General features: G+C 40.5%; 2 protein-coding genes across 2 annotated transcripts in view; one reads left to right on the top strand and one right to left on the bottom strand.

Annotated features, from left to right (window-relative positions):
* The window catches only part of macrod1 (mono-ADP ribosylhydrolase 1), a 219,377-nt gene that overhangs the window by 168,414 nt on the left and 35,123 nt on the right, over positions 1-15,840 (bottom strand). The window lies entirely within an intron of this gene.
* The window catches only part of flrt1b (fibronectin leucine rich transmembrane protein 1b), a 16,111-nt gene continuing 274 nt past the window's right edge, over positions 4-15,840 (top strand). The window contains exons 1-2 of the mRNA XM_060927001.1: positions 4-73; positions 13,305-15,840. The exon at positions 13,305-15,840 is cut by the window's right edge and continues 274 nt beyond it. Of these exons, the coding sequence (XP_060782984.1) occupies positions 13,389-15,545 (2,157 nt within the window). The 5' untranslated portion in view covers positions 4-73; positions 13,305-13,388 and the 3' untranslated portion in view covers positions 15,546-15,840. The remainder of the gene's footprint in view (positions 74-13,304) is intronic.

Here is a 15,840-nt window from a genome sequence, read left to right as displayed (position 1 = left end):
CATTTTGATCTATCTGCAGACACTCGTACGCTACTACTAACGCAAAAAAGGACCGACGAATCCACTCAAGAAGGTAAGATACTTTTATGACTGTTCTGACCATTGCATTTTTGTATGTGGATTATTACAATTTTAATATTTTAGAGAACATGTAAAACAAGAAGAAGAAATTGGTGGAACAGTAGAGGACAAAGACCTGTGAACGAGCAGAGACAAATTCACCCCAATTATATTTTAAAAGTGCAGAAAGTTAAGGTATAAATTAGAAATGAGCTAGATACACCAAGTCCTAAGCCAAAAGAGAGCTTTTCACATAATGATAGTGAAGTAGAAAAAGAGAACATTTAAAAAAAAAAAAAATGCTGCAGAGACGTCATGAAAAGAGGAACAGTTAAGAAAATGACCAGTGATTAAACTATTTAAATGTAGGGGGAAAGGAAATGAGCTGGAAATGACGGCGGATAAGCAGCAGTGTAACTGTGCCACCGTGTTTGCTTTTGTGAACTGTACTTATTAAGAAAGGGGAGTACACATTCTGTCTACAAAGCTGTGGCTGCAGCATTAAAGCGCGCGCGCGCACGCACACACGCACGGCATACTTCTTTTTCTACTATAATTATCCAGCCATTATCTCTAGCCGCTTATCCTGTTCTACAGGGTCGCGGGCAAGCCGGAGCCTATCCCAGCTGACTACGGGCGAAAGGCGGGGTACACCCTGGACAAGTCGCCAGGTCATCACAGGGCTGACACATAGACACAGACAACCATTCACACTCACATTCACACCTACGGTCAATTTAGAGTCACCAGTTAACCTAACCTGCATGTCTTTGGACTGTGGGGGAAACCGGAGCACCCGGAGGAAACCCACGCGGACACGGGGAGAACATGCAAACTCCGCACAGAAAGGCCCTCGCCGGCCACGGGGCTCGAACCCGGACCTTCTTGCCGTGAGGCGACAGTGCTAACCACTACACCACCGTGCCGCTACTATAATTATATAGAGGGAAAACGTGTATACTCAATCAAATCTGATTCCCGAATCTAAACATCTGTCATCAAAAGCAACATATACTGTACTGTGCAAAAGTCTGCACATGCAAAGAAATGCTATCGAGCAAAGACGCCTTCGAAAATAATGAAACAAAATGTTTCTACATTACAAAAATACTCCTTCAAAAATTAAAAATAAATGAAACAAAGTCAAGGGTGGTTCTTCAGTAACGGAATTACATTCACAGCAAAATGTGGTAATTTTTTTTTTTTTAGTTGCAGTACTCAAGATAAATGGTATTAAATAAAAATTTCACACTGTATGGGGTATATTTTGACCCTAAAAAAAAAAAGCATAGCCAATTTCTCTATGTTTAACGCTGAACGCAAAATCTTTCATGAGGAAAGAAAAAAAGTCAGTAACGGAATTACGCCAGTAAAAGCTGAACTTTCGTTTCTTAAAATTTAAACCAAGATTTCTCTGAAGCCACTTCGCTATAATTGGGGTGACGATTTTTAAATATGGTTTTCAGTACATTTTGCCTTGGATTCCATCCTTTAGCGAGATCACTGAGCTGACAAGTTTAGGCAATCTTAATCATTTCATAATTTTCACCTCTCTGCTGAAGACTCGCCCTCAATATTTGGTTTGATGACCCTTTGCTTAAAAAACAGTAGCCTCAGGTACAAATCGGTGCGATTTTATAAGGAAATTCAAGGTTGCGTTTTATTTTAAATTTTTACTGAGCATGTTGCAGAAGCAGCCACGGTTCTTCTGGAAACTTCGACTGTTTCACTTGTGTTATATTTTTGCAGCAAAACCCAGCAGCCTTCGTTGGGTTTTGTCTGAAAAGTGATCTCTTACAATTTTGTATCACTGCTATGCAGATGACACCCAAATTTATTTTGCTTTATCACCTAATGATTATGCCCCCCTTGAATGTCTTTACCAGTGTATCGATCAAATTAAAAACTGGATGTCACAAAATTTTCTTCAGCTGAACTCAGATAAAACAGAAGTAATTCTATTTGGAAAAAATGATGAAAGACTCAGGATTACCACTATTCTTGACACAAAAGGGATTAAAACTAAAGAAATGGTTAAAAATCTTGGTGTTTTCATTGACAGCGAGCTAAACTTTGACAGTCACATGAAAGCAATCACTAAAACGGCATTCTATCACCGAAAAAACATTTCCAAACTAAGAGGACTTGTGTCAAAAAATGATCTGGAAAAACTGATAGTCTCTATAGACTTCATCCCTTCATCTCTAGTAGGGTTGATTACTGCAATGGCCTTTTCACAGGCCTGCCAAAAAAGACCATCAAACGACTTCAGCTGGTTCAAAATGCAGCGGCTAGGGTTCTCACACGAAACAAAAAGAACAGAGCACATTACTCCAATTCTAAGGTCCCTTCACTGGCTTCCAGTAAGCTACAGAATTGACTTTAAAGCATTGCTGCTGGTGTACAAATCTCGAAGGCTACGTTCACACTGCAGGCTTTAGTGACTCAAATCCGATCTTTTCGCCCATATGTGACCTGTATCCGATCTTTTATTGACAATATGAACGACACAGATCCGATTTTTTCAAATTCAACCCAGGCCGTTTGGATATGTGGTCCTAATTCCGATTCCTATCCGATTCCTATCCGATTCCTATCCTATCTTTTCATATGCGACTTCAGTCTGAACCGCCAGGTCGCATTCATCCGACTTACACGTCATCAACAAGCCACAAACGTCACTATTCTGCGCTGAAGTAGGCGGCGGGTCTCTCAAAAAAAAGTTACAACAACATGGCGCATAATCACGGGCGCAGATAGAGGGTGGGACTCGTCCCACCCAGATTTAAATTCACCTCGTTCGGTCCCCCTCACTTATAGGGAGGAAAAAACGTCTATGCTGTCTTTCTTTGCATAAGGCAAACCTCACGGAAAAATCAAAAGACTAATTACCATTCGGTTTATTGAGGTGCACAGCAGTGTATACATACTTGCAACAACTCACATAAAACAAAACAAAGACTGATATTCGGTTGGTTGAGCTGCGCAGACTGCACAGGTTGCGAGCTCGAGCTTGGTTGCTATGGTAACCCACAACAAGTTTGACAGGCATATCGGGGTTGGGGTTGGTTTGCTGGCAGCTTTGTCCCCCCCAGTTTTTTGTCCCCCCCAGTTCAAAAAACGTATCTGCGCCCCTGCGCATGACATCAATGCGAGGGACGCTTCGGGCTGTGAAGGTTCTGAATCTTCTCAATGGAAGGACGCAGAGCTTAGGGAGCTGATTTCCATTTGGGGGGGATGCAGCTATTCAAGCTAGATTGGATGAGTCATACCGCAACCGGGCGGTTTTACTTCCGTAAACACTGCCCATGCTCACTGCGTGTGACGTCGTCGTATCCTGCAATGCGCATGCGGAACACTTTTAGGTCGCTTTTCGTTCATACTGAGGATCACCTACAAGTCGCATATATTTGTTAATGTGAACGACCTCACAAAAAAATCGGATTTCACAAAAAAATCGGAATTGAGCATTAAGCCTTGCAGTGTGAACGTAGCGTAAATGGTACAGGGCCCAATTACCTCTCTGATATGTTGCAGCGGCCTAACCCAATCAGATCTACCAGATCGCAACAGAAAAATTTACTATTAAAACCTGTTGTTAAAACAAAGTGTGGTGAAGCAGCTTTTAGCTACTATGCAGTACAGCTATGGAACCAACTGCCAGAGGACATCAAAAATGCTCCTGCTGTTGGCAGCTTCAAATCTAGGTTAAAGACCAAGCTGTTTTCAGATGCTTTCTGTTAAATAATTAATATTGTCTTCCTTACATGTTTTTATAATCTGTACTTTTACAGTTTCTGCATGTTTCAAATTTTACTTAACTTTTATTCTATTTTATTCTGCTGGTTTTTTTCTTCCCTCCCCCATTTGAACTTCTACTTCATTTTATTTTTTATTTCTACTATTGTTTAATTCTTATTATATTTTTCCCATTTATTTTATGTAATTTTATTCTCTATTGTTTACTGTTTTGCTTTTACTTCTGTAAAGCACATTGAACTGCCACTGTGTATGAAATGCGCTATATAAATAAACTTGCCTTGCCTTACATAATACGCTGCTTTCTTTACTGGCATACAAACATTTTTCTGTAACATTTTCATTTTGTGCTGGAAAACTAAATATGTTTGGAAATCTAAAATATAAATTTGATAAAAGTTTATACTTAAAAAAAAAAAGCAGGGTACCCAAGACTTTTGCACAGTACTGAATGGAGATTTTCTATTCAAAAAGGTGCCAACCAAACCACCATCCTCGGTTCGTCTCCCTGCTCAAATATAAATGCTGTGAGCCTGACGAGACGGTTGACTTTACTCTAAAAATACCCATATGTATACACATTGAGCAAACAATTAAATCTAATATTTAAATTGCTCTCCGCTGTCTGTCAAAGTACCTCCTGTCATGATCAGTGACGGTCGTAAACGGTGAATGTTCTTTATCGACTGCTTCATTTTTAAATGGCAATGTCGTTTCTGGAGCTGATTTGAAAAAATGAATGTTCTAAATAGAAAAAGAAAACGTATTTGTTTGGTACATCAGTTTCTTTCGAAGAGCTCCCTTACACCTGTTCCAAATGGCTATAAATAAGCATAGCAAACCATATGCAAAATTATTTCTCACTACTAATCTTTCTCTTCACCTATCCGTGAAAACCGACTCGATCAGTTTTGCATGTGAGCTAGCTCTGTTCAAGGGCTTGTTTTGCATGCAGTTGCTGCCTGAGGCAACAATGTGTGCAGCCGAGGGGCAGCTAAACAACTCCCATCTGGCCTGGCCAACAACACAAACAAGCCCGACTGCACCCCCACGAGAGAGCAGGCAGCGAAAAAGAATGAGGCCCCAACAGAAAACTCACACCTCTGTGCTCAAAACATGTAAGAATACAAACAGGTGGTGTTGTGTCACTTTTGTGACTCCGTGAAGGAAAAAAAAAATCAAAATGGATAATCTTCTAGCAGATAAAGCTTTTGGATCAAGGATGCTGTTGATCTCAAACTCCGTTCCACTCAATTAAATGATGAACTGTTTATAAAGTCATTGACAAATCAATTAATGATCAATTACACACATTTGACAGTTTAAACATTAAGTCAACAGAGTGAGAAAATCTGATGAACAAAAAAACAAATAAATAAAACTTCCTCCAATACGTTTTCTTTAATGGTATTCTATTATTCTTATTGATCGGATTACCAAATGATTGCTGATTACATTTTTGTTTTCTTTTAATACAGGGGGCTGCAAAGGTAGGTATACAGTAATGAAAAACAAAATGTTTGCACAAAACGTTATTTTATTGATTATACAAACATATCAATAATAACATAACATTTTTTTCGCGGTCCAAATCCTGCGCTCTGATTGGCTGGTGAGTGGGTCCATATCCTACGGTACGGACCCCAGTTATGGACCCCGGTTACGACTCGCTCGTTCACAACAACAACAAACATAGTAGCATTTTTTGTCAACATTTATCTTTTTTTAAATAAGATATATTTATAAGATTATCAAAAATCTTATACATTTTTGCCAGCATTTCTCAGGAGAATAGCATTAATTTTACAGCATGGACAGTGATAACGACAGTGTTCACAGCGAAAGCGAGTTTTACTACCCTGAGGAAGAAGAAATAAAAGAAAACATTTCAGGAGAAAGCTAAAAACCTGTAGCTTGCTAACGCCAAGCAAAAACATGGCTGAATCCTGAATGACTCAATTTTGTATAAATAGGGGACTACATAGGTGGCAAAATGTAGTTTTTTTTCCTGCCATGGAAGTGCACTTGTATACCGAGGAGGAAGCAATTAGCATTACAGCCGTGAATGAGGATTCAAAATAGCATTAATTTTACAGCATGGATAGCGATAACGACAGTGTTCACAGCGAAAGCGAGTTTTACTACCCTGAGGAAGACGAAATAAAAGAAAACATTTCAGGAGAAAGCTAAAAACCTGTAACTGTTGCTAACGCCGAGCAAAAACATGGCTGAATCCTGAATGACTCAATTTTGTATAAATCAAGGACTACATAGGCGGCAAAATGTATTTTTTTTTCCTGCCATGGAAGTGCACTTGTATACAGAGGAGGAAGCCATTCGCATTACAGCCGTGAATGAGGATTCAAAATGGCGGCTCGGCTCGGTTTTCCCTTTCGGGCACTCTCGTTTTCTGTTAGAATTTGGTAAAGAAAAAAATTTATATATTATGTACCAGCTTAAGGTCGGTCCGTATGGTGAAATACCATGAACTCGGCCTTGAATACTGACCCTCGGCCCAGAGGGCCTCGTTCAGTACTTTCAAGACCTCGGTCACGGTGTTTCACGATACGGACCTTCCAGCTGGTAAATAACATAATATATATATATTAATCCCTCAAACGTTCAAACTGTTTGCCCCCGGCATTCACACACTCCACTAGTCAAGTGTGGAAACCCATGCACACTCTGGCACAAAGGTCTTTATCAGCATTAATTTCCTGGCAAGCCTCCCGTATGAACTGAATCATGGCATCAACAGAACGTGGCTTGCGTGCGAAAACCCTCTTTTAATGAATTCTAGTATTAAATGAAACCTAGCACCACTATTATAATACTGGTAATACTAGAATAATCCTTACTGTACATCTACTTTTGCAGCCCCTGGTATTCTCAATTACAGTTTCTTGTTTTGATTGAATAAAACAAGGACAAAAGAACTGTCCTGCTGTCAGTCCTTTTATTACAGAACCGGTTTGAAAAGTTGTCACTGGTTAAGGCTAGCTGAAGTTGCAGCTTTTCATCATCAGTATTGTTATTCGCAGTGACTGAATGAGCCAGTCAGTGCGTTTACATGCACATAGAGAGAATCGAATTTCTGCCGTTGCTCGACTGAAATCGAAGTTCAAAATGCCATGTATACACCTTAATTCGGCTGAAACCGAACCGAATCAAACTTGATTTCTCGGAATCGAGCTACACGACCTAGATTATGCGATTTCTGCCGAGCTACTTAGTGCATGTATACCCTATCGAGCTAGTAGTCGAGCTACTTACTGCACCTTCCGGAAGTGACGAGTGACGAGACCACAAGCGGGAAACACAACAGCCTCGGTCGGCATGACAACAGTAGTAGCGAGCAGCAGAAGAGGTCAGGAGGAACAAACGAAGAAGAGAAAATGGCGAGCAGAAACGTGCACTTCTGGAGCAATGAGGAGACAGAGTTCATGCTCATTCAGCTTAAGGAGTTGAATATATTAAAATTCATGGACGGGAGAAAAACGCGCAATGGAGAACACGGAACTGATAACTTTGTTTACACTCTTGAATAGCTCTTCTTCATGACGACAACTGGAAGTGTACCAACACGATGGGGCGTGTAGCGCCACCTGTGGCTCGGGTGCACAATGCACCTCACACAACAGCTCGATTTCATTGTGTGCATGTACGATTGGATTTCTCTGGCACCCTGCTGGGACCTTCAGCTCGATTACCGGCAGCAGCTCGATTTGGATGTGCATGTAAACGTAGTCAGTGTGCTAATCATCTTCAAATGATTCACAGAAATGGCTGACTTATCTTGGTTCAGACAAGCAGACGTTTGGCTTTAAAGACTAATTCAAGAAACATACAAATATGGAACAAATGAGCAAACAAAAACAAATAAGGCTAAAGCTGCACATACTCTACACTTCATGACCGAAACAGCTTTTCTGAAACGTTTTAAATAAAATGAGTTATGTCTTTAGGGTGCACACATGAGATGATTGGACAAAAATAGTCTCTTACACACAGCATATTTAAGCACAATGTATAGACAACAAGAAGACATGGTCATCACTATCCCCAGTCACGAGCACTTTAAGAAGACCTCTTACGGTAACATTTACGCCCTTAGAAGCCCATTGCTTTAACTCTTTACCCCTTAATGACGACCCCGTGTCTATCCCATAATGACGACATATGACGCCTTGTCTAAAACCTTGTCAAAACCTTGTCTTTAGACTTTTTTGTTTGTAAATATGTTCTAAGGGTGAACAGTATATACAAGGGTGGCTGTAGCAACTGCTCTAAGGGGTAAAGAGTTAATATTGACTTATGATGTCGTAAGTGCGAGGACACCTTCATAAAACGCGACCCAGCTTTTTTCAGTAATAGGAGCACGCAAAGTTTCATTGAGGTAGCTTATCTAATTTCTGAGAAAACTTGTCCAGATTGAGTCCATTTGTACAAAGTACAATAATGAAAATCAAGGGCCATAACTCTGAAAATAACTAACTCAACTTAGGTCATGAATAGTAATATGAGCACGCAAAGTTTCATTGAGGTAGCTTATGCAGTAGGGTGCATCAGTTGCCCCCTAAAAATGAAAAGTTCCTCCGATCATGATGCATTTTTGTTTTTATGTTCCTTTTGGTAAGAAAACACGCTGGGTGAAATATTTTGACAAAATTCAAAAGTTTAATGGTGGCACCAGGAGCTCAAAGTTATGGAAAAAGCTGCTATTTTATGACTTTGACAAAATTTCAATCACTTTTCATGAAACATTATGGCACCTTATAGAGTATACCAAATATCTTAGATACACATTTTTAGTACATATTCTAAATATATCATTAAGCACAGTTTGAGTTTTAGCTGTTCATTGAATCATTGTTCAACTACTTTTAAACAATACAAATGTATTATGAATCACGTTAATGCTTCTCAATCCCTTGCAAAGGTTCTTAACATGATCTCTGGCTCACAAGAAAATCAATAAATGGAGTCCAACATTGTGATTCAAACCTTACGCGAAAACATAAAATAAGCGTTTTTTGGGCAAAAAATGAACCTCATGGTGCCACCGTTAGACTTTTGAATATGGTCAAAAAATTTTACAGGATGTCTTTATTGGTGAAAAGGAACACCCAAACAAAAATGCATCAGATTTTATGAACGTGAGGGCAACTGATGCACCCTATTATGTAGTTTCTGAGAAAACTTGTCCAGATTGAAACAGACGGACTCCATTCCTATATCCCCCTGCACACTTCGCGGTGGGGGATAATAATTTCTCGTAAATGATTTTCGAATTCAATTTAGATCATGAACAGTAATTCGCTGCAAAAAATATCTTAGCAAGTGAAAATATCTTGAATAGCTGAAACGATCTAGCATTTCCTATTAGAAGATAGCCTGGCAAGCCAGACTAAATGTGAATATTTAGTCTGGTCTCGGTCGTAGACATTTCCGAAGGGTGTGGGTAGGAACAACCCGTTGTCTTTCAAACTGTCTCTGTGCGTATAGGCCAACGCTCTGACCAATCAGCGCAACAGTGACTGTGACGTAGTCAGAGCGACAGAAAGCAGTGGGGGAGGCCTTGAAATAAATAATTTCTCAAAATGCATATTAATTAATAAACAGGTTCTAGATATTAAGAAGTTTGGAGATAATGACCACAAGTTTGGAGTCTGTACCACATACTTAACATACACTCTTTTTATTTTTTTCCAAGGGTTTTTCAAGGGTTTGCTTAAACTGTTTGAGAGTTTTTATTTAGTGGTGTTTGGTGAAATAATTTCCCTTAAATTTAAAATAACGGGAAAATAAGAAACAATCAAAAAGTAATGTTTCAAAGCTGTTTATTAATTCTTCGTACTGCACAAACTAGCCCCATCCTTTTGGCTACGAGCGGAGCCAGCTGGTAGATCAGACTTTTGCCATAGCCGGTTGGCAAAACAGCGAAAACGTCCTTCTTGAAAAGGAATGAGCGGAGAGCCTCTTCCTGCTCATGTTTCAACGAAAACTCCAAGTCTAATTCTTCTAAAACTGATTCCAAAGCGGAGTCAAACGAGCACTGTTCAATAGCCGTAGCCATCTTTCCTGTTGTGCTTTCTCCAGCGTCGCGCAGCCTTGTCGTCACTCCTGCAAAAGCCCGCCCAAAGAATCCAAACAAAAACCTTGCGTTGTGATTGGCGGGCACGATTTGATGCCCGGGGTGTGTTGTTGATATGGTCCGAGGCTAGACCCACTCGTAGGCAAAAATATTTTTGGCTGCTAGGCGGGTGGGTCTAGTTTACTAGGCTAATTAGAAGAATACAAGACACCGATTCTGAGATTATTAAACTTAGTTCTAGATTGCAACCAACTTATTCTAAGATGTCTTATCAAGTAAAAATATTTGTCTATGTAGCAAGATAATTTCACTGGTACTAAGTCATTTTCTCCTCAAATTCAGTTTTCAATTTTTTGCAGTGTTGATGTAGCTTCTGTAGTTTCTGAGAAAACTTGTCCAGATTGAGTCCACTTGTACAAAGTCCAATAACGAAAATCAAGGGCCGTAACTCTGAAAATAATAATTTCTCTTCAATGATTTTCGAACTCAACTTAGATCATGAATAGTAATATGAGCACGCAAAGTTTCATTGATGTAGCTTATGTATTTTCTGAGAAAACTTGCCCAGATTGAAACGGATGGACTGACTGACGGACGGATGGACTCCATTCCTATATCGTCCTGCGCACTTAGTGGCGGGGGATAATAATTTCTCGTAAATAATTTTCGAACTCAACTTCGATCATGAACAGTAATATGAGCACGCAAAATTTCATTGATGTAGCTTCTGTAGTTTCTGAGAAACCTTGCCCAGATTGAGATGGACGGGCTTCACTCCTAGATCCCCTGCACACTTCGTGGCGGGGGATAACAATAAAAATAGTAAATAATGATAATCATGAAACACACACACAGGAACTGTGGATTAAATTATAGCTAATGGGATTTATTGTCAACATGTAATGTGTAAATGACTCAGAAAGCACAGTCCTGGAGCTTGGAGTCCTGCCTGTGTCAGTCACCCAAGTACAGTCATGCAAAATTGACTTATTTACCACTTTCACACCACCTAATCATCCACAGAAATTAGCTACCAGTTGTCAGAAAAATCCTGTTATGTACAACCAGTGTAACTTAAAGTGCCATTCCACCACTGGATGTATTCTTTGGCATAAAATACAATATATTTTGACAACATATATAAATGGTATCACTAGATAGAGAAATCTTTTAGCTTCAAAATGATATATCAAACATAATTTTTTGACAACGACAAGTATATTAATTTTGCGACCAAAGTCACCTACCCTTTTAATTTCCGCACGTGATGTCATCGGCAGGTTCCCCTTCTTGTGTACCACGTGACGTGTGACGTGATACATATTATCAGCAATGGCGGATAGAACGCGATAAAAATAATACCAATAAATCTAGCTAATACCAATAAATCTAGCTAACTGAAAGATTAACTCAATTTTTCGCAATTTTTTTGGCCCCCATATACGAGGAGAAATGACTCTCTCACTTTGGGGGTTTCCTGGTCTAAAAATAGACCGACACGTGGTACACAAGAAGGGGAACCTGCCGATGACATCACGTTTCACTACCGCGTGGAAATTAAAAGGGTAGGTGACTTTGGTCGCAAAATTAATATACTTGTCGTTGTCAAAAAATTATGTTTGATATATCATTTTGAAGCTAAAAGATTTCTCTGTCTAGTCATGTTGTCATAAAATATATTGTATTTTATGCCAAAGAATACATCCAATGGTGGAATGGCACTTTAAGATCAGCCAGCAGGTGATCATGCCTACACATCTCTTTTTTTCCTTTGTGTATTATCTGTGAAATGATCGACAGTCAGTCATTTAGGATCCGTTTATTTGCATGGTACACAAAGAGTATTAGTATTAATTAAGCAATATTATTTTATCTTTTGGTTATTACATGGGCGGCACGGTGGTGTAGTGGTTAGCGCTGTCGCCTCACAGCAAGAAGGTCCTGGGTTCGAGCCCCGTGGCCGGCGAGGGCCTTTCTGTGTGGAGTTTGCATGTTCTCCCCGTGTCCGCGTGGGTTTCCTCGGGGTGCTCCGGTTTCCCCCACAGTCCAAAGACATGCAGGTTAGGTTAACTGGTGACTCTAAATTGACCGTAGGTGTGAGTGTGAATGGTTGTCTGTGTCTATGTGTCAGCCCTGTGATGACCTGGCGACTTGTCCAGGGTGTACCCCGCCTTTCGCCCATAGTCAGCTGGGATAGGCTCCAGCTCGCCTGCGACCCTGTAGAAGGATAAAGCGGCTAGAGATAATGAGATGAGATGAGATGGTTATTACATGAAAAAAAATTCCACTTTATGATTATTACCGTCTCAATTTCTTTTCTCACTGCATTTTTTTTTTTAGCTATTTATATCGTGGCTTACTGTTTATCCATCACCTTGTACATGTGGATGTCATAAAATTTTAAAAAAAATTATCATATTTGTCAAAAAATTCAAATCAAGAGGTTATACAGGTGGAAACTGCTGTACAGTGTGTAATATATAAAAAAATATATAAAATTGCCAACTGTCTTCCTTAAATGACCAGACGTCTGTCATGGCGAAAGTGTAATCACATCTCCGCTGTCCCGAAGCAGTTTTCACATGTTTGGCATATGCAGGCAGAAATGTTGTCACTTGTGTCTTAAATACAAAAATAGCTTCTCTGACCGTTTCTTTTTTTTTTAACCATGTTTTCAGTTGGTGATTACTTTTTTTTCCCCTAAATTCTCATCCTTCAATCATGGCAGCATTTTTTTTTCCAAGTTTGTTAAACGAAACAAGAAAAGACCCATCAATCTTGTTTTAACTTTTTTTTTCAATAATTTCCCCTCAAGGGAACAGAATGCAAAGTATTGTAGATTTTAGTATTTTAGCAGATCAGATGCAAAATTAAAATGTGTAGAAGTAATTTCCAACTTAATTGCAAGTGCTATTCCCTCACCGTCTTCCTCTGTTGATCATGAAGACCTCCATAAAACAGACACTGAATATAAAGCAAAGTATTGCTTGCTGGTCAACAGTGACTTACCCATAGGCCTTTATCTTTCTTAGGGAGTCCAGGCGCTCTCTTTGAATAATTCAACTTATTTCGGAAACAATTACTGCTGAGAAACAGTTTCCGCAGACAGGCGTAATTTGTATCAAACATCTGCGGTTTCCCCCCTAAATCCCAGATGCAAATTAAGCTGCATACAAATTAAGCTGGAATATAGTTTGGATTTTTACCTGTCAGACTAAATCGACTTTGTGTACATATATATTTATAAAACGCATAAAATAATGAAAACGTGCAAGATTTATAAAAGCAGTGTCAGTTCGGTGATATAGGGTGAGTGCAGTGCAGTGGTGTAATTTAAACAGTGATTAACGTCAACAGAGTTTGTTCACATTTCTCTTTATTTTTTCCACAGGTCCAAATTGTGGTGGCAGGAAAAAAAGCTCTACCAAAAAAAGGTTCCACAGGAGGTGAGCAGTTTGCAGGAGACTGAAAGACCATGGCAGCCGAAAGCGTGATTGAGCTCAGGGACTGGCTGTTCCTGCTTCTCCTTTGCCTGACTTTATTGGTGGAAGTGCTGGAATTTGCAGCAGCAACAGCTGCCATCACCGAGGCAGCACTTGGGGAGGCAGAGCTTCAGGGTGATGTTCCGTGTCCATCAGCATGTCGATGTGACGATGGCTTTATTTACTGCAACGACCGCGGACTGAGCCTCATACCACCTTTACCGTTAACAGCAGCTGTGCTCTATTTACAAAATAATCGCATTAATAATGCTGGCCTACCAACCTCCTTAGAACGGCGAATGACTGTTCAAGTAGTTTATCTCTATGACAATGAACTCGATGACTTTCCAACACATCTGCCTCCATCACTACGTGAACTCCATCTTCAGGACAACAACATACGAACTTTGCCTCGTGCAGCTCTTGCACGTTTACCCTTGCTGGAGAAACTCCACATGGATGATAATTCAATTTCGACTGTAAGCATCGAAGACAAAGCATTTGCGAATAATCCCCGACTACGACTTCTTTTCTTGTCACGCAACCACCTTTCAAGTATACCATCAGGGTTGCCATCATCACTAGAAGAGCTCAGATTGGATGACAATCGAATTTCTACAATTCCAACACATGCATTCAGGGGACTTAACTCACTAAGACGTCTTTTTCTCGACGGGAACTTACTGGCTAATCAACGTATAGCTGATGACACGTTTTCACGACTGTCTAATTTAACAGAGCTCTCTTTGGTACGCAACTCTCTTCAGTCACCACCTTTAAACCTTCCTAGCATGCACCTTCTTCGACTATACCTACAGGAAAATGCTATGACTCACATGCCAAGAGGGTCACTGGATGGTATGCATAGGCTGCAGAAGCTTGATTTGTCAGGCAACAACCTTACAACCCTTCCTAGGGGTTTGTTCAGGGACTTGGACAGCATCTCGCAGCTACTTCTGCGGGCGAATCCCTGGTATTGTGGTTGCAACCTACGCTGGCTCCATGACTGGTTGCATATCCGAGGTTCGTCAGTAACAGTGAGGGGTCTAACATGCCACGGACCAGAAAAAGTCAGGGGCAAATCACTTAGGGACCTCACAAGTCAAATGGAGCAATGCGAGGCAGCTGTGGATGGAGCTGGAGGAGGTGCAGGAGCAGGGGGAGGTGATGGACCTAAAAAAGACAAAGGGGATTCTCCGACTGAAACCCCAACCACAACAACCCTTACAGTTCCCCAGGGTTCTCTCTTCACACTCAGGTCCAGACGACCCGTACACAGATACCCTGACTTGAGACAGGACAATTCTGCAGAGGGTGAGGGTGAGGATGTTGGCAAAACTTTGTTGATCAGTGTAAAGCCTTTAACTCCAGAGACAGCCCATATTACATGGCAGGCTGCTCAACCAGCCTCAGCTTTCAGGCTGTCCTGGTTAAGACTAAGCAGTAACCCAGCCATGGGATCTATTACAGAGACACTCGTCCCTGGAGACCGCCGAGAGTATTTACTCACTCAGTTACAACCACGGTCAAGTTATATTATCTGCGTGGTGCCTCTTGTTGTCAGTAAAGGAAGGAGGACAGGAACAGGGGGGTTGAATTTGAACACTGACTCAGAACATGAACACCCTGCCTGTGCCAGAACAGAGACAGCAGATCTTCAGATTCAGCCTAGTGCTGACCAAGGTCAGGGTGATCAAGGTACAGATGAATTAACTGTTTTACCCCTTGCAGGGATTATAGGTGGAGTGACTGCATGCGTTTCCCTGTTCTTAATTTTTGGGATTTTCTGCTGGTATGGACATCGGGCAGGATATCTTACAGCTGATGATCATACTGTCTATGCGCGTGATGTGGTTGGGACCCGTAGTGCTGTCAAGCATTATGATGACTATGTTGAATCTGGTACCATTAAGGACACTTCGATCTTAGAGATCGGAACACCTGGTTTCCAGATGACACCACTGGCGGCCCAACAACCGCTGCAGCCAAAGGCAAAAGTCGAGGACATGACGTACATTCATACTATTTTTCCCTCAAACAATACAACCCTTTACAGGAGCACCCTAAACCACACAGCAAACCCAAGCTACGGAACCAACCGTGGATACAGAGAAGGTGGAATACCAGATATAGATTATGCTTACACATGATAGCCTCTGTTATATCCCCTATGTTTTCTGGCCACTATCTTTAAGATGAAGTAGCTGAGTAGGGCTTTGTTCATTGTCTTAGGTTCCAAAGTAGGGGTGTGCCAACTCTTATGTAGTCTATGTATCATCGATGTCCACAATCTCATAACTTTAAAATGCTTGTTTTAAACAAATCAATTTTAAAATTTACATAAACGGTCTGTAGAAACAATCCATGAAATCCAAAATGTCTCCAAATCCATTGAAACCAGTGAAAACCAAATTGCGTCCCAAACCACTCAAGGTACAAAGACAA

The sequence above is a fragment of the Neoarius graeffei genome, chromosome 8 (assembly GCF_027579695.1).
Source record: "Neoarius graeffei isolate fNeoGra1 chromosome 8, fNeoGra1.pri, whole genome shotgun sequence".
In the NCBI taxonomy this organism is placed as follows: domain Eukaryota; kingdom Metazoa; phylum Chordata; class Actinopteri; order Siluriformes; family Ariidae; genus Neoarius; species Neoarius graeffei.
Note: the sequence above shows the minus strand (reverse complement) of the source record. Positions and strands in the feature narration are given on the sequence as shown.